The sequence below is a fragment of the Astatotilapia calliptera genome, chromosome 16 (assembly GCF_900246225.1).
Source record: "Astatotilapia calliptera chromosome 16, fAstCal1.2, whole genome shotgun sequence".
In the NCBI taxonomy this organism is placed as follows: Eukaryota; Metazoa; Chordata; class Actinopteri; order Cichliformes; family Cichlidae; genus Astatotilapia; species Astatotilapia calliptera.
Genome location: NC_039317.1, coordinates 3,595,443 through 3,619,501, shown reverse-complemented (window position 1 = coordinate 3,619,501; position 24,059 = coordinate 3,595,443). Strand labels below are relative to the sequence as shown.

The 24,059-nt window shown below is 44.2% G+C and overlaps 2 protein-coding genes across 2 annotated transcripts in view; one reads left to right on the top strand and one right to left on the bottom strand.

The window, feature by feature from the left end:
- The first annotated feature begins 122 nt into the window (after positions 1 to 122).
- LOC113008516 (uncharacterized) lies at positions 123 to 6,381 on the top strand. The gene is made up of 3 exons (XM_026145986.1): positions 123 to 1,028; positions 1,142 to 1,920; positions 2,058 to 6,381. Exons 1-3 carry the CDS (start codon positions 123 to 125, stop codon positions 6,379 to 6,381), a joined length of 6,009 nt encoding a protein of 2,002 aa, XP_026001771.1.
- Positions 6,382 to 8,339: 1,958 nt separating this feature from the next.
- Positions 8,340 to 24,059, bottom strand: part of LOC113007389 (amine oxidase [flavin-containing]-like) — a 58,057-nt gene continuing 42,337 nt past the window's right edge. The window contains exons 5-16 of the mRNA XM_026143897.1: positions 19,849 to 19,953; positions 19,637 to 19,728; positions 18,679 to 18,820; positions 17,482 to 17,631; positions 15,716 to 15,875; positions 15,540 to 15,636; positions 14,337 to 14,390; positions 14,194 to 14,251; positions 14,008 to 14,105; positions 12,904 to 13,015; positions 12,078 to 12,140; positions 8,340 to 11,658 (exon numbers count right to left, since the gene is read on the bottom strand). Coding sequence (XP_025999682.1) covers positions 11,503 to 11,658; positions 12,078 to 12,140; positions 12,904 to 13,015; positions 14,008 to 14,105; positions 14,194 to 14,251; positions 14,337 to 14,390; positions 15,540 to 15,636; positions 15,716 to 15,875; positions 17,482 to 17,631; positions 18,679 to 18,820; positions 19,637 to 19,728; positions 19,849 to 19,953 — 1,287 coding nt within the window. The 3' untranslated portion in view covers positions 8,340 to 11,502. The remainder of the gene's footprint in view (positions 11,659 to 12,077; positions 12,141 to 12,903; positions 13,016 to 14,007; positions 14,106 to 14,193; positions 14,252 to 14,336; positions 14,391 to 15,539; positions 15,637 to 15,715; positions 15,876 to 17,481; positions 17,632 to 18,678; positions 18,821 to 19,636; positions 19,729 to 19,848; positions 19,954 to 24,059) is intronic.

Below are 24,059 nucleotides of genomic sequence, written 5' to 3'. Positions count from 1 at the left end.
ATACATCTGTGTTGTGTTCTATTTTACTAGAAATATATTGTACTTACTCACAGTTAAGCATACTACAAGTAGCCCACACACATTTTCTGGTGCAGCTAAATTAGAGATACAGGACAGTGAAAATGTTGAGAGACGTTGCAGACACTCCAAAGAGGGCACAGCCTCACCTTTTGAATGAAGGGGCTACAGCTAGCGCCAGTACAGTGGACCAACAGTCATCAGTGAAGTCGAAGCTGGTCACCCAGTTCCCCAGCTTCACTGGCCAGCGGTTACAGTATCACACCCCAATCAGGGACCTCACCGACTCTGGGCTGGGCACACAACAGACCCCACCACCAACCATGCTTTCACCCCAGACTGATCTTGGCGTGGCTCCAGCTCATGCCCCACCACTGCCACCCTATGGAGGCCAAATGCAGGTGCCCTCACACCTATCTGAAATTCGCCCAAGGTCAGTGCCAACCAACCAGACAAGCCAGTCCAACCACAGCCCTCTAACTACAGCCCCTCCAGTGTTTCGGCCAGATATACAGATAACTATGCCCCCTGCTTTTTCCCCTCAGGCCAGTGTCCATGGGCCCACTGCTACACCGGCACGCCATGTTGCCTCATATCCCAACTACCCAGCGGTGCACAGTACCCAGCATCCCACCCTGAACCAATCACTTAACACTCCTTACCCAACGATGACCGTTCCATTCAGCCCCCAAGCATACACCAGCCATCTGTATTCCACACCTGCCCCCCAAGCCGCCATGCCAAGCCCCCTAACAGTGCAGGGAGTGGGCATAATGAATAATCCCTCTGCAGCCGAGCAGACCCTTGAAAGTTCAAAGCATGGGCTGACGCCCCGTTTGCCCCACATGCCACTAGCTGCTGTCCACGACTCTCGAGCCCCCCTCCACTCATCTGCTATAAGCCCCAACACTGTCATGCCCCCTATCGTGAATATGACCCATGGAGGTTCTATAGCCCCACCCGGCACCCATGCCTCAATGCACGTACCAACCTCTGCTTTAGACCCCCAAGTTAGTGGACACCCTGGCATACCCCCCAGCAGGTGCATACATCTTTAAGCGCTCCGGGCCGGGCTGCAGCCAACGCTAACCCCCCATTAGCTGCCTACGGTGGTTTTATACAGACTCATCAAGTGAAAAATGTCCAAGTCTTCACTGGCAGTGCTGACAGCAAGGTGCTTGTAGAGGACTGGATTCGTGACATGCAGTATCTTCTTGAGGCAATAGAGCTCCCCATTCACCTCCGCTTTTCCACGGTGGTGCGTCACCTAACTGGTGAAGCCCGAAAGCTGGTCCTGAATCTACCTCTCCATGACCAAACACCTGAAAGGGCATTCGAAGAACTGAGAGCAGAGTACGGCGACACACAGAGCTCCTCAGATCTACTAGCGGACTTCTATGAGCGTGTTCAGAGGTCTGGGGAGTCTGCCTGTTCATATGCTATAGCACTGGAGGCAACACTGCGAGCTGTGGAAGAAAACCAAAGAGGAGGCAAGCCTTTTCCTGACCGTGACAGTAAACTCACCCGGCAGTTCATACGGGGGATTAATGATGAGGATGTGTATGCGAGGATCTCGCCAATGAAGCCCCGGCTTTTGAGTTTCCGTGAGCTGCAGGCTGAGCTCCGAAATCTAGCAAAAGAAACAAAGAGATTCCAGCCTCAAAACAAATCAAAGAAAACTTATGCCCAGGTACAAGTGGCATCAGAGTGTAGTGTGAATGTGAAGGCAGAAAAGGCTAAACATCCCTCAGAGTGGTCAGAGCTAGCAGAGATGGTCAAGAAATTAGCACTGAGCCAGGAGGAGCAGATGGCCAAGTTGACCCACCTTGAATCGAGAATTTATGCTCCATCCTCTGCCACTCCACTGAGAGTCCGACCACCCCCTGGGGCTACAACCCCAATGTCAGTGGTCACATGCTACCGGTGTGGGAAGCAAGGACACATAGCCCGGGTTTGCAGAGCAGTGCTCCCGGGGCCTGAACAGACGTGGGCACACGATCCTCAGCCTGTGACCCCCATGGAGGGAAACACTTACTCAGCTCAGCCTTTAAACAGATAAAGCCCATGGTCGCCGGGGCAACCATGGGCGAGCAGCAAGTCCCCACACTGCAGGTGAACAAAGGTGACGGAGGGGAGAGCACTCCCCTAGTTGGTCCCAGGAACGAGGGGGAGGTGGAAGTCAACGGAATGAAGTGCAGGGCACTCATCGACTCTGGCTCCCAGATAACCAGTATTACGCACCAGTACTGGCGCAGCCACCCCACCCTCCATAAACAAAAACTGCAGCCTTCTAAGATACCCATAGAAGGTGCAGGGGGCCAGAGTGTCACCTACCATGGTGTGCTACGCATCAACCTAAAATTGTTGGGGAGAGAGTTTAAGGGTGTGCCTGCTTTTGTTGTCACTAACACAGAGTACCGCTCCTCTGTTCCTCTGCTTGTGGGAACTAATGTCCTCTGTGCCTCCAGAAGTCACCTCCAGGCAACCTACGGCCAGCAGTTCCTCCTCCAGGTCAAGGAGACTCATCCGGAGTGGCACGCCTCCCTGCTAGAGATTGAGAGCACTGACCAGTGTGATATGGATGACACAGTGGGCCCTGTTGTTTATACTGGTCGCAAGGTGCACATTCAAGCAGGGAAAGAGATGGATTTAATGTGCAAAATAAAAGCTGGACCACAAAGAAAGACTTATACAGCCCTAATTGAAGGCCACCCCTCCCTGCGGCTCAGCCAAGACATCCTGGTCGCCAGAGTTCTTGCTGATGTAAAGAAAGGATGTGCCCCGGTAAGAGTGATGAACCTCTCCCAGCATGCTATCACTATCAAGCCTCACACGCATCTGGCCAAGGCATCTCTGGTGGAAAGTATTGTGGACTTTTCAGACAGGGTGCGGGGCAGTCATCACATTAGCGGAGGCAGAGAAGCATGCCTGGGTATGGACCACGTTATGGCAAGCCAGGAAGTGGATTTAAGTGGAGCAGATGTTGAAAACGAGCACCAGCGTTCCCTTCTTAAAGAGCTTGTGGAAAGGAACATGGGTGTGTTCTCACAGCACCCCCTGGATTATGGCCATACAAAGACTGTGCAACATGAAATCCCTCTGGTCGACCCTATGCCATTTCGACTGCCTTACCGTAAGATCCCCCCATCACAGTGGCAGGACGTGAGAAGGTTACTGACAGAAATGGAGGCAACAGGAGTTATCAGGCCCAGCAAAAGTCCATATGCTTCACCTGTCGTGATCGTAACCAAGAAAGATGGATCACTAAGGCTGTGTATTGACTACAGGAAACTGAACTCCTGTAGCACGAGAGATGCTTTCCCTCTCCCCAGAATAGAAGAAGCCCTGGAGGCTCTAGGGCAGGCAAGATACTTCTCCACCCTTGACCTCACCTCTGGTTATTGGCAGGTGGAGGTGGCGGAGCATGACAAACACAAGACGGCATTCAGCACCCCTATGGGGCTGTTTGAAGCAAATCGTATGCCCTTTGGACTGCAGAATGCTCCCTCCACCTTTCAGAGACTCATGACCTGCTGCTTTGGCGACTTGAACTTCACCCACCTCCTAATCTATCTTGATGATCTCATCATATTCTCCAAAACCTTTGATGAGCATCTGGAAAGACTGCAGCTGGTGTTCGATCGGCTTCGGGAGCATGGCTTGAAGTTAAAGCCTTCTAAATGCCACCTAGTGAGAAAGGAGGTTCAGTATTTGGGTCACTTAGTGTCTGCTGAGGGGATCCGGACAGACCCAGAGAAGATCAGCAAGGTGAAAAACTGGGTGAGGCCCACAAATCGCAAAGAAGTGTTGCAATTCCTGGGATTCGCTGGATACTATAGGCGGTATGTAAGTGGGTACTCTACCCTAGCTGCTCCCCTGTACCGCCTAACTGCTGGTGACCCCAGAAAGAAAAGGAGAGGGGGAAAGAAAAGTCTGGCTACCGACCCACCCTTTTTGTGGACAGATGAATGCGAGAAGGCATTTAAGACCCTAAAAGAAAGGCTGACAAGCGCTCCAGTGCTGGGATATCCTGACTATAGCTTGCCCTTCGTTCTGCAGACGGACGCCTCAGGGGAGGGTCTGGGCGCCGTTCTAGCTCAGATCCAAGGTGGAGCTGAGAGGGTCATAGCCTTCGCCAGTAGAGGTTTGAGCCCAGCAGAGACAAGGTATCCTGCACACAAACTCGAGTTCCTTGCTCTTAAATGGGCGGTCACCGACAAATTCTACGACCACCTCTATGGGCGTAGATTCTCTGTCCAGACAGACAACAACCCTCTCAAGTATGTTATGTCATCAGCGAAGCTGGATGCCACAGGCCAGCGGTGGGTGTCTAGGCTGGCTGCTTTCGATTTCGATGTCCAGTATCGGAGGGGACAGAGCAACACAAACGCTGACGCCCTCTCTCGCATGTCTAACCAGGAGGTCATGCACATCCTACAGACATGCCCTCAGTGGGTGGGTGTCGACGAACAGGGGCATGGTGCGACACAGGCTACCCAGGATACTCAAAGCCTCACTGGCCATGGCACACCTACAGGGGAGGAACTGGAACTCGGGCCACCTACATCCACTGAGCCTTACAGGGATGTGGGGATGGAATCCCTGCCCACCATGACCAAACAGGAGATCCGTGCAGGGCAGAAAAAAGACCTCGTTATTGGCCCTGTCTTGCACTATAAGAGTATGAACCAGAAGCCGAGCCGCAGTGAGCGAATGAGTGCCGAAGGACACGTGCGCCTTCTCTTAAAGGAGTGGAGAAGGTTAGCGGTAAGGGATGGCATCCTGTACCGCTGCGTCCAAGACAGCCAAAGGGGAGTAGTTGAGCAATTGGTGCTACCAGAGGATTTGCGTATATCAGTGAAGACTGCTCTCCACGATGACTCAGGCCACCTTGGTTTTGAGAGGACATTGCACATGATAAGGGAGAGGTTTTATTGGCCACGGATGTTCCAGGAAATCAAGGCTTGGTGCGAACAATGTGAGAGGTGCTGCCTTAGGAAAACTCCAACCGCAGGGGTCAGGGCCCCCCTGGTCAGTATCCACAGCAGTGCCCCCTTGGAGCTAGTTTGTGTGGATTTTTTGACTCTTGAGAAATCAAAAGGTGGTATCGAAAATGTCCTCGTGGTCACTGACCATTTCTCACGCTATGCGCAAGCATACCCCACTAAAGACCAAAAAGCCAGCACAGTGGCTAGGGTGCTGTATAGAAACTTTTTCTGTCGGTTTGGCTTCCCAGCAAAACTGCATGCAGACCAAGGGCGCAATTTTGAAAGTGCTGTGGTGAAGGAGCTGTGTAAATGCACCGGCATCACTAAGACCCACACCACGCCCTATCACCCACAGGGCAACGGGACAACTGAACGGTTTAACCGCACCCTCATGAACATGCTGGGGACGCTAGAACCTCACCTGAAATCCCGGTGGCACGAATATGTGGATGCAATGACACACGCCTACAACTGCACCCGCCATGATTCGACAGGGTACACACCATACTACCTGATGTTTGGCAGGCATCCACGGCTCCCTGTCGACTTGGTCTTTGGGCTGTCAACCACTAATGGGTCGGGGGGATATAGCGATTATGTCCAGACCCTGCATGACTGCTTGTCACAGGCTTACGCACAGGCTAATCAGGCCTCTCGCCAGGCTAAGGGTCACCAGAAAAGATACTATGACCGACAAGCAAAGAGTCAAAGCTTCAGCCCGGGTGACAGAGTCCTGGTTAAAGTGTGTCATGTGGAGGGGCGAAGCAAACTAGGAGACAAGTGGGAGTCACGTCCATACATTGTGGTGAAGAAACAGCCAGACATGCCGGTGTATGTGGTGCGATCGAAAAATGGTGATACAGAGAGAGTGGTCCACCGCAACCTACTCACGCAGTGTATGTTTCTTCCCGTGGAGCAGGTGGGAGAGGAGGCAAGAGAGGAAATGAAGCTTGACGTGGAGGAGGTTCATGGAGGAGGGATTGAGGACAGTGGAGAGCAGGCTGGTGAAGTAATCAGACAGGATGAAGAGTCGGACATGATCGAGGACGGGGAGACTGATAGCCTGGAAGGAGGTGTGGAGGGAATTTCACCTGAAGCAGCAAATGGATCACTTGCCCCCACAGGACCGGAGGAAAGGGACCCAGGGGCAGCACAAGAGAGTGAAGATTGGAGGGGGAATGAGACTGCCAGGGTCACCCACTCACCTCCCAGACCAAGAGAACCAAGGAGGAACTTGCCGAGGAGTCGGCATCCCCCAAAGAGACTGACTTATGGGTTGAGAGTTAACAAACCAGGGGAGGATCAGGAGAAGATAGAAAGGGGATGGAAGCTGTGGCAGAGGGCCAAAGCAAGAAGGGCTGCAGGAAACACATAGGATACACACATAGACATTTTCACATTACACTGCACATCTTCCACCACCATTATTCTTGTGTACATAGTGAGACTGTTCTGTTTTATTTTGTTTTGTTTGATGACTGGGACGCCATCACTTAAAGGAGAGGCGGATGTAAGGTAGTGACTGGAATAAGTCACAAGGTGTCGCTGTTGAGCTGCATATATGGTGTAAATGTTAGCAATTTTGGCCATTCGTCCTCTGCAGGACACCGTACTTTAGATTTCTTGTTCGCGCGGGCGCCATCTTGGGTCAGTGTTTGCTGTGATTTGCGAAGGTAAGCACTGCCAGTGGCGAACTGCATCAGTTTTGTGTTGTATTCATCGCGGAGACCGTGGAATGTTGTAGAAGGCACGGTTATTGTTACTTAATGTGTATTCTGTGTATATGTGTTGTTGTATTTTGCAATGTTGATAGTCACGGAGTGTTTGCTGTGATTTGCGAAGGGCCAGCAGCAGAGTTGGAGTGGTGTTTGCCCCTGCTTCCGAATAAACGGCGCGGTCCGAGCCACAAATTGAACACCTGTGTCCGACTGGTCTCTCTGCGGTGCACCCCAATCCAACACAATTTAACACAACGCAGAGTCCGGGGTGTAGGGAGGCCCCTGCACTGGTTGGGTTACATATACATACGAAACAGATTTTTACCTGGCAGGAGAACGAACAATAGTCTTTTTTAAGGCTACTGCAGAAGGAGATATTCCCCGCTAGCTCACCCAAGCTTGCTCTCTGGCACAGCTACAAGCCACGTGAGCTCATAGCCCACATGTACTACCACAGTCGACTGTCGTAAAGCAGCCGCAAACCAATAGCAAGTAAAAAAAACAACTCAAAATCATTGAAGAACATTTTATAACACCCAATATAGATATATACATATATACTGAATATCACACAATATCAGATAACCAAATTAACACTGGGTTACAAATTCATGGATTTTTTTTTCACATTCTGTCTCTCACAGTTGAAGTGTACCTCTGGTGCAAATTACTGACCTCTGTCATCATTTTAAGTGGGGGAACTTGCACAATCGGTGGCTGACTAAATACTTTTTTGCCCCACTGTAAATACAGGCCATTTTACCATCGTCATCAGTGTTTTCCATGAAAGAATTTAAAATTTCAGTTTGATTGATTACTTTACGTCACTTCATTTTAAATGAGCTTTGGCACAGAAGAGATGGTGGTGTTTCTGGATCATGTTCACGTATGGCTTCTTCTCTGCACGGTAGAGCTTCAGCCTGTAATTGTGGGTGGTACAGTGAAATGTGTTCACAGCCGGTGATTTTCATGTGACAGTGAATTTCATGACAGAATCACATCTGTTTTCACTTCAGTTCACAGACATCCAATACTGATTGTCAGACTTGTCCCCTGCACACACAGATTTCTCCACATTCAATTTTATGTTGAGGAATATTATTCTGAATTGTTCCATAATTTGTACAGGCAGGTTTTTGCAGATTGGTAAACCTCCGTCCACCTTTGCTTCTGAGAAGCTCTGCTCCTCTGAAACGCTCGTTTTACACTCCAGTCATGTTACTGATCTGATGCTGTTTAACCTAACCTTCTTTTTAGCACTACCTACTTTTCCTGGCTTTTGTTGCCCCGTCTCAACTATTTTTAAACCAGGTGCTGCCATCAAAGTCAAAATGAGCTTTTATTTTTCTTAAAATGGCACACTGACTCAGCTTAAACATTTGATATGTCATATATGTTCTCTTGTTTGCAAATCATTGGATTCTGGTTTTATTTACAAATGACACAGTGTCCTTTTTGGAACTGCAGTTTTATTCTTCCTGGGCACATTGGGCATTGGACTAGCTTTTAATGATTTTTTCCCCACATTTTTCTTAACTATTACACCGCTGTTTTCACTCCGTTGGGCTGTAGCTCTGCTCTGAGTCGACATAATGACACACGACACCAGAATAAATCAGGTTAAGGCGAGTAAAAGATTTATTTCACATTTTGTTAAATATCACCAGCTTTGTATGAGGAATCAAAGACATCAAAGAGCAGGTCACAGGAATAGTTAAGAAGGCTCATATGCACAGAGGGACAAAGGAAGGGGGGGTATCTCCAGAAAAACCCCATAATGAATAACGCTGCATCACGTCTGCTGATGGTTTGTTGTGAGTGCTGTAGTTTGTTGTTGTTGTTTTTCGACAGGGTGGATGGAATTTGCTGGCTTTGTTTGTTCAGCCAACCATAAACTCAAACACTTTTAGTGATGGTTCAAAAAGTGACATTATTATTCAATCATTACTTCTAGAACTGCACATAAAACCTGCACTGGGACTGAGGGTCAGACGGGAGAGGGACACCACAACGAGGGAAGAAGCGCTGCAGGGACAACACGAAGCACACACGGACACAGAGATAAGCAGAGGGATCACCTCAACAGTCTGAGCTCTGATGCTGTGTTTTTACACCCGGCTTTACCTGAGTCAAGTTTGCAGTGAGGACATAACTCAGGTAAGGGGAACTTTTAAAATGAAAGGTTTTCGGATACACTTGAACACAATGCTGACCCCTGTTAATGAGCGCAGATGATGCCTTGAACCGATGACCTGGTCCATCTGACCTCTCACCTCCGGAGCAGGCGGGGGAGGGAAAGAGGGATGAGGGCTGAGAGTGTCAGAGTCACAGGCACTTGCGATAAAATGACAAAAACGTTACAATTTCCATTAAGGCACAACAGATAAACTACACTCACAAACATCTTTGGGACAAGAACAGCATGATTCTTGTAGTGGGCATAAAGAGCTGCACACAGAGGACTGTGCAGCAGGTTGGCTTTCACATCTACACCCCCGACAAATGATTTTACCCAGACAAATGATTGCTGATGACACTGCTTGCTGAGCAGCCAGTACTTAAACCTTTGTTGCAGCGAGTCAGTTTTTCAGCAAGAATGTCATTTCTTTAAAGTTTCTCTAAAAGACAGTTTCCTTTTTCCTAAACAAATCAAAACAGTTGTTACAAGGACGCCTTAGAGCCGGTGGGATCGTGTTTATCTGAAGTGAGAATGTGAAAAGGTAAAAATACACAAGTGAAAAATGTGATTACCTTAGCAAAACCACCATGCATGTGTTATCTAGTGTGAGGAAAATACATTCAAATGCTTCCGTCATACTGACCGATAGATTACCACACTAGCAGCTGGACACCACTACATTTCCATTAAAAGAATAAGGCTGACTCTTCTCATTCTTAGGATGAGTTTTTCTTTTTGTCTGTCAACAAATCCCACAAATTCTAACAGTGAACTGGTCTGTCTTACCACTTCCTGGCTTATGTACGTGAGCCTAGAGTTCCTGTTGAAGAGAAACTACAGGAAAAAACTAGATTGTTTGAGAAGTCACAAAAAGCTAAGCTGCATTCACCTTCTAGCCCCACTTCTGAGCTCTTATTAATAAAACGTGCACACTTTTATCTATGGATATGAAAAATTTGGTATACTTGAAGATTAAAAATATAGAAAACATAACTATTTGTTGAACATCTGTACCTGCTCTGTGTTCAGTCTGGATAAACTTTAACTCTTTACTCCATAAAGAGACACTGACGACATCCCCTTTGTAGCCTTGATGATGAGTTTTGACACCTCAGCATATATCAATAAAGTTGTGGTTTGAAGACAATCAGAACAGTTTCTGGGTTTTTCTAAGTCTAGTTGCACAGGGAGAGACCACCCGCACTAACTTATGATGCACACCAGTCGTTTTGTTCTATAAGCCTGAAGCATTCAAGGTCACTCCTGGTCGATTTATACAAGCGGGTAAAGAGTTAAAACAACAAGTAACTATAACTGAGAAGTGTTTAATTATTCTTTATAATAATCATTATTGTCACCATTAGTTTATGGATTACCAATTAAATTTATGGGTTCAGTACTTAGACTGGCACCGTCTTAATTTTTGGTGGCCATATTTGGTAGCCCGTGTTTGCTGATACCTAAGACTTACTATAGTTTAAACAGAGGATTTATATGAAAGGAGTCACCATGAAGGAGACAATTAGCTACAAAGACTGCCCCAGGCTTTAAAGATGCCTTTTCAGGTGGAAACCTAGACATCTTAACATAGGAGTCTGTGAGGAATTACCTGCTTTTGGAGCCAGCCTTCAACTGCACAGATCGCTCATTGGGAATAATACACATTTGGTGCCCTAATATGACATTATTAGGCTACATATTAGGATTCATATTAGGGCACATAATTTGGGCTTTGGGATGTAAATAAAATTTAAATTTAAGAGAAACAACAAAACCCATTTCACGCGGTACCAACTCACTTTAGGGTTGCGACTCACATCTGGCTTTAGCTACAAAGACAATGCTAAAATTCACTATTCATTTGTGTTTTCATGGGATTTGCTGACAGAAAAAGCCCCACTTGTCCTTGAACCTCCTCTCTGATTTTCTATGTGGACAGTGTCACTATACTGACTCTTTTCTCTTCTGAAGTCACTGGATTTCGTCAAACAGCTACGGCTGCTTGGCCAGAATAAATTGGCACCTAAAATAGGCAGCGGTAATTAGACACACAGTGGAAACTCATGCACACGCGCTCGCAACTTTGTACAGAAACTTTGATGACCACACGCTCACGAACGCATGCTCACCGAAGCATGCGACACAGACGAGGCTCATACACACAGTAAGCATGGCGACTTTTATAAACTCACATATAATCGACACAGTGGATTTCATTGGCATTGTATGGGATAGTAATAGTGACAGAGAAGGTTTCCCCTTACGAACTGATTCTGATCTTTTTTCCTTCATTGGTTTCACAATCTGAGTCTGCATGTTTTAAACTGAAGTTAGGCTTTCGTCCCTCCTCTCAAACACCTTTCAGTCAGCCCTTCTCACCTGCTTCATTCTCTCTTTCGTTTGTGGACAGAGTAACAGTGTGTTAGTGTTTTTGCATGAGCTGAGCAGTCCTTCTCACATCACGGTGTTTCTCAAAAAACAATGTATACCCTATGTAGGTCACTACTCTGTAGTTTGGGCCCATAAAGCACTAGAAGTACACAAGTGTCTATTGAGACGTGTTCCCTTGAGATGTGGAGGAGTGAGACGACAGGGTGGTTTAACTCCGGGGGATGATGCCCTTCTTGTAGGCCACCAAGCCAGCTGCGGCGGCAGCAGACAGGAATGTGGAGACTCCTAAGAATTTGAGGAAACCATCAACCGAAGGCAGGTTTCTCTCCCAGAAGGTGGTAACAAACGGGAGTGCCCGGATTTCCTGCAGGACGGAGGGAATGATGATATCAGATATCTGCCTTTTTCATGTGCATGATATTAACTAGATACTTGATAGATGATTTGGCAATATACAACTTATGTAATCTTGGGTCCAAAATGTGTAAACAATGCATAGGTGTCTTAAACCTGCATTTTTTTACATGACCAGCAGGGGGCAACTCTTCTGCTTGAAAATGATTGTATAGAAAGCGAGGGAGAAAATGACCTCTCTTGGTTTACAACCCCAACCCCAAGTAGTTTTTTTCTCATTTATTACAAGATGATCTTTTTCACAGTGTCATTTATGGTAAAAAGTGTTTTGGATTCATGACGAGAGACTTCAGAGTGTTTCTCCACTGATTGTTCATTTTTTTTAATCAAAAGCCAACTTGTAATTTGGTGCATAAGGACTTCTCTTACATCGTTCTCAGGCTCAGGTTGCCAGATCTGATTAGGTTGGAGTTTACCCATCGCACACATGACCTGCGAAAAGACATTGGTGGTGTCAGTCAAAGACTTCAAAAGGATCAAAATACAGTCTAACAGTCTAAATTTTAAACATGATACACATTTTTGAGTTTGGGTGATGTTAATAAGATAACTCTTTATTATCATTGCACAGTCATACATAGTACAATAGCACAATGAAATTGGGGAACTGTCCCACGTTGGCACTACATACGACACGACACGACACAGCAACTTAACTTAAGTAATAAAAAGAAGAATAAGTGTATGTTTATGTTTAATGCACTCAGATAATCTACTCAGGCTTGACTGGCCTTTACTGTAACTGACCTACTCTGCAGCAGAGCCAGAGCTAAGAAACATGGAGGAACATGAACACATGGGGGAGTATCTTAGGAAACCAAACCTAATGTTAATGCCTTGGAAGAAGGATATAAAGTGCAGGCGAGTGTCTTAAAGAGAGATTTAGAAGACTGAGTGGGGAGGACCATTTTGATTCTATGGTTTGTTTCAGTCAGCTGTGCTCAGACATAAATGAGAGGGGAGAAAAGGCGAGGATGTCATGATTTGATATCAGCTGACCCCCAGCACTGCTGGCTGAGCATCCAAAACACCAGGAGCAGGCTGAGGTGTGACTAATAGGTGTGCCAGCTGCATGATTTAAGTGGTTTCCACCTGGTATATATAAGTAACCTGCCTCTAAGGGTGTTTAAACTGGTAAGAACTGGTATTTGCTAACACGTAGCAGTGAAAAGCAGGTACTTAAATGCTCTCTGACCTCTCTGGCTGCTCTCTCTCCAGCTTGTACGGCCCCCTCCATGTAGCCACTCCATTCGGTGGCCGTCTCTGTGCCTGCAAAGTACAACTTGCCCACCGGCTCTCTCAGCACTCTGAAGAGCAAAAAAGAGAGAAACAGGAGAGGCTTCAGAGGTTAAACTGGTTTACAGGTTTTAAACACGTTTTATTTTTAATGTATGCACCAGCATTGTACTGACCATTGAGCTTTAGCATGCATTCACTTCATTTAAGAATATAATCTCACCTGAATAAGTGCAATATGGGATTATATAACACAAAGTGAATTTCCTTTGGATTAATCTTCCCACCCCCACTGTGCTCAACATAAAAGAACCAAAGAAAGGACTTTTTCTTTAACTCTATTTCTTGCAGGACCACCCGGTATGTGAAACAGTTACTCTGTATAAAAAAGCACAATGTTAGGTTTCCAACTCCAGCTTACTTTTCATTGTGAGTGAGAACACATTTGCACATCTGGTGAGGACATTTAGACATGAAATATGGTTCACATGACGATTAACAAGGAGTTTCAGTTTTTCATATGGAGGTTAACAAAACTCTAATAGTGAACATATGCACCAGGATCTGTACAACAAGCAGCTTCGACTAATAAATGAAAGCAGCCGCAATGCATCAGACACACTGGATTGTGTTTTATGTGTGTGTACAGCTATAGAGCAAATGGGCAAATCCTGGGGACACGTCCTGCTGTACTGAAAATGCATTCATTTGTTCACACTCCAATAAAACCCATGAAATGCCGCAAAAAACACTGCAATAACACCATTCAGATGAAATATGAGTTCACAGTATTGCTTGTGTGGTAAACATAATAATCCAACACAAAGTGTTGTGATCTCAGTGAGTCCCCTCTGAAACTGTGCACAGGAAGGCAGGTTCGTTTCATGGAGGAGAAGTGACGCTAATTTGCAGAAATAATCACAAATCCTGCTGAAACATACATTAGCCATTAATATCCAGGAGCTGACACATTCAAATAAATTAAGTTAATTGAAATGAAAAGATCACACTTTCATATTTATGTTTATTTTTTTGTGTGTGTACACGTGTGAGAGAGACTCACCTGCCAAACTGAGTAAGGATTCCTGGGGGGAAATAGGCTGTGTAGCAGCCTCCAGAGTACTCCTCTTCACACCAGTTCTTCTCCTCATAGTGCACCGGCTGCAGGAAACAAGCAGGCACATGAGCAGTCAGTCAAGTGATTCCACAGTATCCACATGACTGTGTACCACTCTGCACCCAAACTCACATGCAAAGCCTCATCTGTGCCCAGCACTTTGGAGTAGATCTCACAGATCCTCCTCAACCTAAACACAACAACACAGGAGTTGGGATTAAACTGATCTCACAGCTCGTGAGAGTTTTTTTCCATCTCTGTCCACTGGTGTCTACCTTTCTTCCTTGGACAGGCTTGAGAGCTTTCTGCACTTGTGGGCAAGGATGAATCTGGGGGGGAGAGTGAAAAGAGAAAACACTACATGAGCATGTGTGGCTGGTTGGATGACTTTATCACTTGTGTTTAGCTCCATTCAAGCACAAGTCCTACACTGTATGGAAATTCTTGTAGGAGCTCATGCGAGAATACTAGGTCAGAGTCAGATGGTAAAGCTGAGACACAAGCCTACAGGCCAGTCAGTAACCCTCTGATAATCACTAGTGAACGAAATGTGTATTTCAACCTGACTAAAGCATGGTGCAGCATTGTATACTTCTTTGGGGCTGCTGATATCACTTAGCATTTCGGTGCTTTATTTCCCCTGAGATGTGATACACTTTGGATTCTAGCCAATCATTTTACCTTTCCAAGCGTAGTAGGCGGGCCCAGGTACGTACGTTCTTTTAGAGCAGAGCTACAGATTAAAATGCCCAAGGCGAAGCAGTCAAAAGTCTGGCTGTACTTCACAGCAAAAGATGCAAACTCAGCAGCCTGCAACAAGTGCTTTAAGCTGATACTGTGCAAAGGAGGTAACACCTCGAATCTGATGAAACACCTGGCGACGCATAGCATTTTTTTAAAGTCGAGAAATGCGCCGTATTTGATAGCTTGCTGCGAGACCTCACACCGAGCACATCTACTGCGGGTTGTTATCGGACCCGGAGTTAGCAACATCCCCCAAGAACCCGAAGAGGAGAGTCCTGGCCCCTAGCCCTGCCAGTGTAGCAGAAATGATGACGGATAATGATGGCAGCAGCAGCCGTTCTTCTCTGCGTGGGTAGCTTAATGTTGTTCATGTGTAATTTACGTTGAGTACGCTAACCACGTTATTACATTAACACATTTAAGGTGAACTAGCAAACACCGTCGTAGTTACATGAGGCTGTCTTCTTGTTTGATGGCAGATACTCCCTTCACCCTGGCCAAAAAGGCTAAAATGACCAAAGAAAAAGAGGGAAACAGCTAAACATGAGAGGTTTTTGGACAAAGTGTGTGTTCTTCATTCTTTAAGCACCGGTTCGAGCACCGTTTAAGCACCGGCACCATTTCAAAAGTACCGGTTTGGTACTGGTATCGGATAAAACCTAAACGATACCCATCCCTAATCATAATACAAAATATACACAATTACAGAGAACTGTTTGAAGCTCTGTACCAACCCCATAATACAAGGTACAGTCCCATCAGGCTTTGTGTCATCCAGGGTGAGACCGATGGGAGCACCCTCCTCCTCTATCACCATGCTGCCGCAGTAACCTGGTAACACAATAAAACGTTAGAAATGGCATCATCTTGAACAGCATTCGCTCTCTCTGTGTTTTCACTTCCTGCGTACCCTTTTTCCTCCAGAAGTTCTCTCTGTAGTAGACCATGCACTTTATGACAGAGCCCATGGGAACACGGTTGATCAGCTGGTTCCTCAGCGGGGGCAGCTCAGGGTTGAAGTGCATCTTCAGATTCAAAGCAGGTGGTGTGGCCACGATCACATACTTGGCCTAACACAGAGACAGAGACAGTACACAGTGCGTACCAATAGTCTGTTTATAACTGAAAGATGTGACCCAGAAGTATCTGCATGGTAGTCATCAGCCATAGTAAGAGATGTTGCAATTCTCCAAATACTAAGGAAAGAGGCTTCAATGCTTCCTTTAATATAGGATACACTGGACTATCCTTTATGAAAAGAGGGGAGAAAATGCTGTCCCATAATTCATTACAATGGAACATCTGACCATAAATGAAAACATTCAACCTAATCAACAAAGTAACACAGATCATGTACATTTTAACTGCTTTTTTCCAAGCAGCCAGTAGATGGCAGCCAAAGAGCAGCAGTGCCAGTGAAGTTTGTGAGTAACACTGTGAAGCAGTTACTGTTTTACAGATACATGGATGTTTCATATTCAGACTGCATTATCTCACATTACCTAGTGTATAAATATAGTATCTGTTTCATTTCCTAATACATAATAAAATCAAACAAACACTATAACAGTTATTTGAAACATGGCTGCAGTAACAGGAAAACAGGAAAAGGAAAGTCCTGCATTCACAATCTACTGAAACATAAGAGCAGCGTCATTATTCATTATCTTATCAGCTCGTTAACGGTGATGTATCCATATAAGCAAAGTCATTCTGACTATTTGTTTTGTGGGCCATTTGAAGGTTGGGAACCACTGGACTGAACTAATCAATTGTGTCTACAAACCCAGTTTCAGAAAGTTGTAACATTGTGTAAACTGTAAATGAAAACAGAATGCAGTGACTTGCCGATCTCAGAAAGCCATCTTTTATTCACTTATACAGAAAAATATCAGAAATCTACTATTATCATTTACAGAAACAAAAAGCTCACTTTGAATTTGATGGCAGTGACATGTCTCAAAGTGACACGACCAGCGATAAAAAGAGCATCTCAGAGATGCTCTGCAAAAACCCCCAAAACTGTGTCTACAAACTGTGGAGCAATTTCAGAAAAATGTTCCTCAACATCAAACTGAAAAGAATAATATCATCAAAACATTCCAAGAATCTGGAGGAATTTCTGTGTGCAAAGGATAAGGCTGAAAATCAATAATGGATGCCCGTGACCTTTGGGCCCTGCTGCATCACTGCACTAAAGCAGGCATGATTGTCATGAAATCACTGGGAGGGCTCGGGAACACTTCTGGAAATCACTGTCTATGAACACTGTACTGTTCACAAATACAGGTTAAAGCTCTATCATGTGAACATGATGGTGAAACACCGCCATCATTTCTGGGCCAAAGCTCATTTTAAACAGACTGAGGCAAAGTGGAAACTGTTCTGTGGTCAGAGATTCCCTGAGCGCATTTCCTCTATTTTCCTCTCTTTACTTTATTCTCACTGTGGCCAAGATCTGCTCAAAGGTGGAATACTTAGGTTTCTCTCCATCTTGTTGTAATCTCTGAGATCATCTGGTGCTAGATACAGTTAATAAACATTAATCGACTTCAAATGCTCATTTCCAGCTCAATATTATATTTCTGACTAAAGCAGAATATGTAAGGAAAGACATAAAAAGTGTCCTTAAAGAATAGTACTTCAAAGGAAATACTGGTGATATACTCAACTCACCTTGTAGGTCTGCTTGTCCACGGTCTCCACCACAACCATGTCTCCGGTCTGGTCGATCCTGTAGACTGGAGACTGCAGCTTCACTCGGTCTCCCAGCTCCCTCGCCATGCACTGACTCACCTGATTCGCACCCCCTACAAACTTCCTCTCCTTGAGACACAAAGAGAGCAGAGTTCAGTGAGCACCAACAGGGAGAGCAGATGCAGCAACACTGGTTTCTATTTATATTGGGTGGAAGTGACTCTGATCCCCCTCTGGGTACCCCTCAGCAAGGCTAATAAACTCCCAGTTTGGAATGAAGCCGATAAAATCCCCTGATTTATCCTGGTGATACACACCGGTTATCCTCAGTCCGCCTTCATTTCCTTCACTACAAATTTCTGCATCTTAATTCAAAAGAAACACGTTCATAAAGCCAGGCCAGCAAATGTTAAATGATGAAGATGACAGTGAGGAGGTAGAGAGGTTTGGGCTGTCAAAGCTCCGATACACAAAACCATTTCCATGTGGTTAGTGTCAACATCTCTCTCATCCCTGACCAGAAACACATTGTGTGCATTCCTCTGTGGCATTTGGATGAATTTGTCAAGCAGTCGCTGTGAAAGCACGAGCTACACCTGAATCAGTCCTGGGCGGTGAAACGAGGTGAGCCTCTTCTTGTCTTGTTTGATTAAAGACACATTTGCAGTTTTGCAGGAGGAGTGCAGCTGCACTCGAAGCAATGCATACCAATAGCATATCCATATGTTTAAGATGACTATGTGTAAATACTTCAAACACCCCTATGTATGCACCATCCACAAGGCGTGTAAGCTTTAAATGTGGAGCAAACAGGAAGGAGCCGACTGCACTACTGTTTGTCATTTGTTTACCAAAGCCTTTGTGGCTATGGGAACAAGGCCCTCAGCTTGAGGAACGGCAGCAGAAAAGACGCCCTGAGTATTCCAAGAAAACATCTTTTGTGTGGACAGCATCTTATTCAGGCCAGACTAAGGAGACTGGGCTGTGAGGGATCTCCCTCTGACGTTCACACTGCTCCTCTGAATCACTGAATGAATCTGTGTGAGAGGCAGAGAACGCAAGTCCACTTCTTGGCACGCCGAGAGAATATTCTGTTTGTTCAGACAGATATATAAAAAAACGAATTCTTTCAGTCTGTTGTTCTGAATCAGTAGGTATAATTTTGGGCAGACATACCTGTCCTCCATTGGTGGTGGAGAAGATCCTCATTGTCCCTCCGCACTGTTTGACGTACCAGAGGAACCAGAGAGCCGACACCTCGTGGGGTTCAGAGGTCACGTTTACGTTGACAAACAGTGTGGCGAAGCGACGAGCAGTTCTGGGAGGGATTACATGGAAGGTAAGAAGTCTTTAAATACTGCAGGTACCCCAGTCACAATTTTTATATTCTGTAAGAGTGTGAACAAAGCACAAATAAATCACCATGTCAGGGATTTCTGCTTGCTTGTCCTACTTTTCCAGCAGAGACTTGCACATAATCTACATTTGAGCAGTTTCAAAGTTGAACTAAAGTTTTATTTTAGTTTAATATAGGATACATTACAGGATTAATTCAAACGCTGGAGCAGTACAATCATTTAATTAGTGCAGGACTGTTGTCATTTACTTTTACAAGCTGCATATTTTAAATTTACACAGTAATTAGATTATCAAAAACATTCTCACTCACAGTGCATCATATACTGAAGCTTCTCCACCAAAAACCTCTATGAAACAGCTACAACCTTCAGCATCAGTTTTCAAAGTTTTTGCAGGGATGAGAATTCTTATTCTTATTAGTGCTGACACAGGAAGCTGTAACCATTTCCACCTCTGCAAGTTTGAGTCACTGAACTGGACCTCTTAACTGTGACTGTGGTGTTGGAGCCTTTTAGATCATTTTATTGGAAATAGCATGATGTGCTCTTTGGTTAATTCTACTTCCAGCTCTGGTGAGTGGAATTGTGCAGAATGCTGCATCCATGCACCCTATGAGATACCTTGCTAACTGAGCTCGCTACCATTAGCTTATAACTTTAGCATTAGCTTTAGATTTAGCAATACAACTTTACCCTGGATATAAACGTTCAGAGATAACAGGATGAATAGCTAGACCTATTCTCTGCACAAACGGGAAACATTTTGAACATGTTACCTGGTCCAGCAGAGTTTTTCAAAGAGTTCCTGCATGGTCATCTTGTCCCACTCCTCAGCATGGGGAGCTCTCCAGGGAGCGTCTCTGGGAATCTGAAATGCAGGAGGGTGTTCAGCATGAGTCAGGCATGTAGCAGGTGTGCAACCTGTCCAGTAAACCAATCTAGAATGCTTATTAATAAGAATACTCATTAATAGTGAGAACTGCTTTACCTCCTCGCCCATCTTATCCATTGTTCTAAAGAGGTTGTTGAAGTCCATCAAAGCGATGGGGTTCCACATGGGAGGCAAGGAGCCTTTGAACGGGTAAGACTTTCCCTGTTGGACACATGATTGCGGCCATCATCACCAAAACAATATTCTTCAATCATCAAATAACCATTGCTTATAAAAGCTGTGCTTAATGATGGCAGCATTCAAAGAACAACATTTCAGCATTTGCCATTAAAGATTTGTTTCAGTTGACCTCTAACTGACCGTGAAAGCAGTTTGAAGAGTGGTGGAGAAAGTGGAGTAATAGCTTGTGCAATGTTTACAACTGAATCAGAGATACTGAATCATTAAATGTGATAAGAGTAGCCATAATCTAAAGCCATAATTTTTATGCCTGGTCTAGTTTATTTCTGCATTTCTCAATCACACACAAAGACATACAAACACAGAGGTGACAGTCAGGGGTAGATGCAGTGGTTTCAAAACTATCAAGGTCACTTATTTGTGTTTTGGTTTCCAAAACACAATTGTAACTAGAGATGAATTTTTGTTGCTTTCTAGCAATGGTCTCTTAGCTACGTGTTGATGTAACCTCAAATAATCTCTCCCGTAATATGGCATTTAGCTTGACAAGGACATTTATTTCAAGTCCCACTAAACACAAACTGTTGAAATTCCCTCAGCCTCACAGAGCTGCTAGCTCAGAGACACTGCAGCTGTCTGCAGCTGTATTGAATTAATAATGGCTCCTATTATTTACATTCTCTTAACTTATTGTGTTGTGTAAGGTGATACCACTGTAATAAAGGAAAAAAACAAAACAAATATCAAAAGTGTTTAGTTGTTCATTTCATTGTCCAACAATGCAGCTGTAACTGTCCAGCTGTTATGTAGCCCTAAAATCTTCTTGTCACAGTTAAAGGTAAATCCGTTACTGAGCTAGTCTAATGTCAAATATAGCAATATTTCTTTGTTTCTCCTTGCAAAACTCTCTCAGTATCATTGAAAATCATTATTGATGCATAAATATTACAGAAACAGAAATGTGTAACCTCTTAAACTACAAGACTCAACTGTAGTGGCATCACCAAAAAGTATGATTATGCTAAGAAAAAACAAATCTGTTAGATTAGCATAAAAAAGTACATGGGTAAGCACAATAAAGTGTTTCCTAAGGGGTAATTATAAGAAATAAGACTTTTAATTATATTATCTATAGCAAGGGTTCTGAAATTTAGATGGACGGTTGCAAAGGAAAAATGTACAAAATTAAGAAAAAAAAAGAAAGGCAAATTGTTCTCATACTGTCCCACAGCATGGCAAATTCGGTATCAACAAATTCTGTCATTTTCACTGGAGAGCCACAGAAAACAATTGAACATTCTTTGAGAACCTTAGATCAATAATAAGTTCACACATTTCTCAGATCAGACTCCTCAAAAACAATGAAAGAGAAGACTTCTGTTGAATAAAAATAGCACAGCAAAGTGTTGTGTGACTTTCACTGCTTAAAACATGTAAAAGCAGCTGCACAATCATTTGTGATATTACTAGATTTAGCCATTTACTGAAATAAAATGATCACCTGTTTGTTTGTTTTTAAAGTGTGTGTGTGTGTGTGTGTGTGTGTGTGTGTGTGTGTGTGTGTGTGTGTGTGTGTGTGTGTGACTGCAAGGCGACAGCACCTTTGTTTTTTAGTATTCACAGTCTGTTCTTCACTGCTACACAGAATTCAGTGATAGACAGAGAGGGATGATGATGATGATGTGTCTCATTGCAGCATACTGTCTCTGCTTCTGTGCACAGAACAACAGGTCTGTCTCCATGGTGACCACGGCCAAGAGAATACAGAGGGAGGAGAGAAGAGGAGGGGGAGATGAAGCATGGCAACATCTGTTTCCACATCAGCGAGCAGGGAAGTGTCCTCAATCAGAGGACCAAACGAAGACTGCTTGAAGACAAAGGTGACTGTACTTCAGAGTAGGAGGATTTTATTACAACCATATAAAGATAAAGATTTCAATTAATCTCAGAAATCGCTAATCACTGCCCTTAGACTTTTATCCAAATTACATTGTACGCTCTTATCTGACTTCTAAACAAACATCTATGATCAATAAATATTTTATTGCCCAACGTAATATACAGTACTGGGAAAAATGTTTGCTCTTCTTGATTTCTTATTTTTTAAACTACATTTAGTTTTAAAATTTAGTAAATTATTAAATGATTAGATTAACTAATCATTTCATTTAATAAGGGAAAAAAGCTACACAAACCTACCATGTCCTATTTGAAAAAGTAGTTGCCCTCCCTTGTTAAATTGTGAATTTACTTTGATCAGCCACATTTTTTGGAAAGCTGACCTTTGAAAAGTTCACTTTCAACTAGCCACACTAATCCAGAAATCACTTAAATATAACCTGTCTGACAAAGTGAAGTAAGCTAAGCAACACGTCATGCCTTGATCTATAGAAACGCAAAAAAACAGCTGAAAGACAAAGCCAATAACATCCATCAGTCTGGAAAACCTTTTCTAAGACTAAACCAAGTGGAGAGCTGTTATTCAAAAATTGAGAAAACTTTCTAGGAGTGGCCAGTGACCAAAATGACTCCAGGAGTGCATCAATGACTCGTCCAGGAGGTCACAAAAGCACCCAGAACAACATCTCAAGAACTGCAGGCCTCACCTGCCTCAGTTAAGGTGTTCATGATTTATCCAGTAAGAACTACACAAGGCAAAAATGGTCTCGATGGGAGAGTTTCATAGCAAAACCCACTGTTGACCAAAAAGAATATAAAGGCTCGTCTCATATTTGCCAAAAAACACCAGAAAAACAGATTTGATTTGGTTGCAAAATAATGCAACTCCAAATAATATATCTGAATATGTCAAAGTGTGTCTAAAAATGACAAACTGGTGTATCAGATGGCTGTTCCCTCTGCTTTTTGCCAGCTCTCACAAGCTGGTGGCTTCTTAGTGAATGTGCAGCACTTGGCATTCTCTAAAAGCAAGCTAAACAGACACAGCTGGTACGGCCGTTTCCCTCACTGGTCCTGTGAACGTGCAAACATGCACAGCATCCAAAGTACTGCAGGATCCAAGGGACAATCCCGGACTCTTTCTCAATCTCTGATAAGCAAGCACAGTATTTAATCAAAGTCTGTTTCCCCGTCTCTGATAGTGATCCCTCATTAATGAATCCAGTGCTGAGAGCTGCATTTGCCTGTTAGGCGGTGGTTTGCTGATAAGGGAAAGCAGTACTGGCCTTTTGGATTACAATCTGCCATAGAAAAGCTGATTAGCTACATGGCTTGCTTGAAAGCTAGCTGTAATTACACAATGGCTTGGGACACATGCTGATTTACAATTACTCTAGCTTTTGTTCTGTGAAGAAATGTAGAGGGTGTCAAATGGGTTAGATCACTGCTTACTGTTCATATAGTCTTATTGACTTGTGTCACCATGTGAAACTATGAGTTTATTCTTTTGAATTTCTTCTTTTGTAATTCAAAGCTACTGACAAACAAAAAGGTGTAGTAAAACACTAACACACACACGATAAAAATATAGGTAATAAAGACTGATTGCTGTGAACTGCCGATGCAGGGATTGGTTCTCAGGTGTAAGATAATAAATCATATCAAAACACCACCTCTGAAGCCAGTCTAAAGATTTCTTGTATTTCTATCTTGCAGGGCATTCATTATTGGCCAACATAAAATGCAAACAGTTTTACAATATCTAATGGTTTCCAAAACCCTGACATTTTCTCTGAAAGGCCCCATTTGAATAGCTACTAGAGTTTTGAGTTTGCTTATCACTGTAATTATTATAGCATTCTAAGACTTCCTTTACTTCACCTTAATATAGGTTGTTTCTTTCTGCTTAATAAGTTCTACCTTGAACAGCTGGGATAGGCTCCAGCGACCCCGTGACCCTGAAAAGGATAAGCGGAAGCGAATGGATGGATGGAAGTTCTGGCTTGAGAGCCTTTCATTTGGGTCTTTTCGCCACACCCATAACAGGGTAGCCAAAGCCATAGTAGCCACTTCCATCACAGCTTAATGGTAAGCTCAGTCCACCAGCTGGTAAAAGGGAAATAATGTGAGCATCCCATCCCATTTTTAGCGCTTTAAAAAGGCATTAGTTACAGCTACGAGTAGATGCAAAAATGGAGAGAAGAGAAGGAGCAAGACTCTTAACTTCC

Bases quoted from the DNA above. Each gene is read 5' to 3' on its own strand.
- LOC113008516 (XM_026145986.1), top strand. From the start codon at position 123: ATGTTGAGAGACGTTGCAGACACTCCAAAGAGGGCACAGCCTCACCTT. The intron at 1,029-1,141 runs GTTAGTGGACAC...GGTTTTATACAG, and splicing joins CCTCTGCTTTAGACCCCCAA to ACTCATCAAGTGAAAAATGT. The intron at 1,921-2,057 runs GTCAGTGGTCAC...ACACTTACTCAG, and splicing joins CCTGGGGCTACAACCCCAAT to CTCAGCCTTTAAACAGATAA.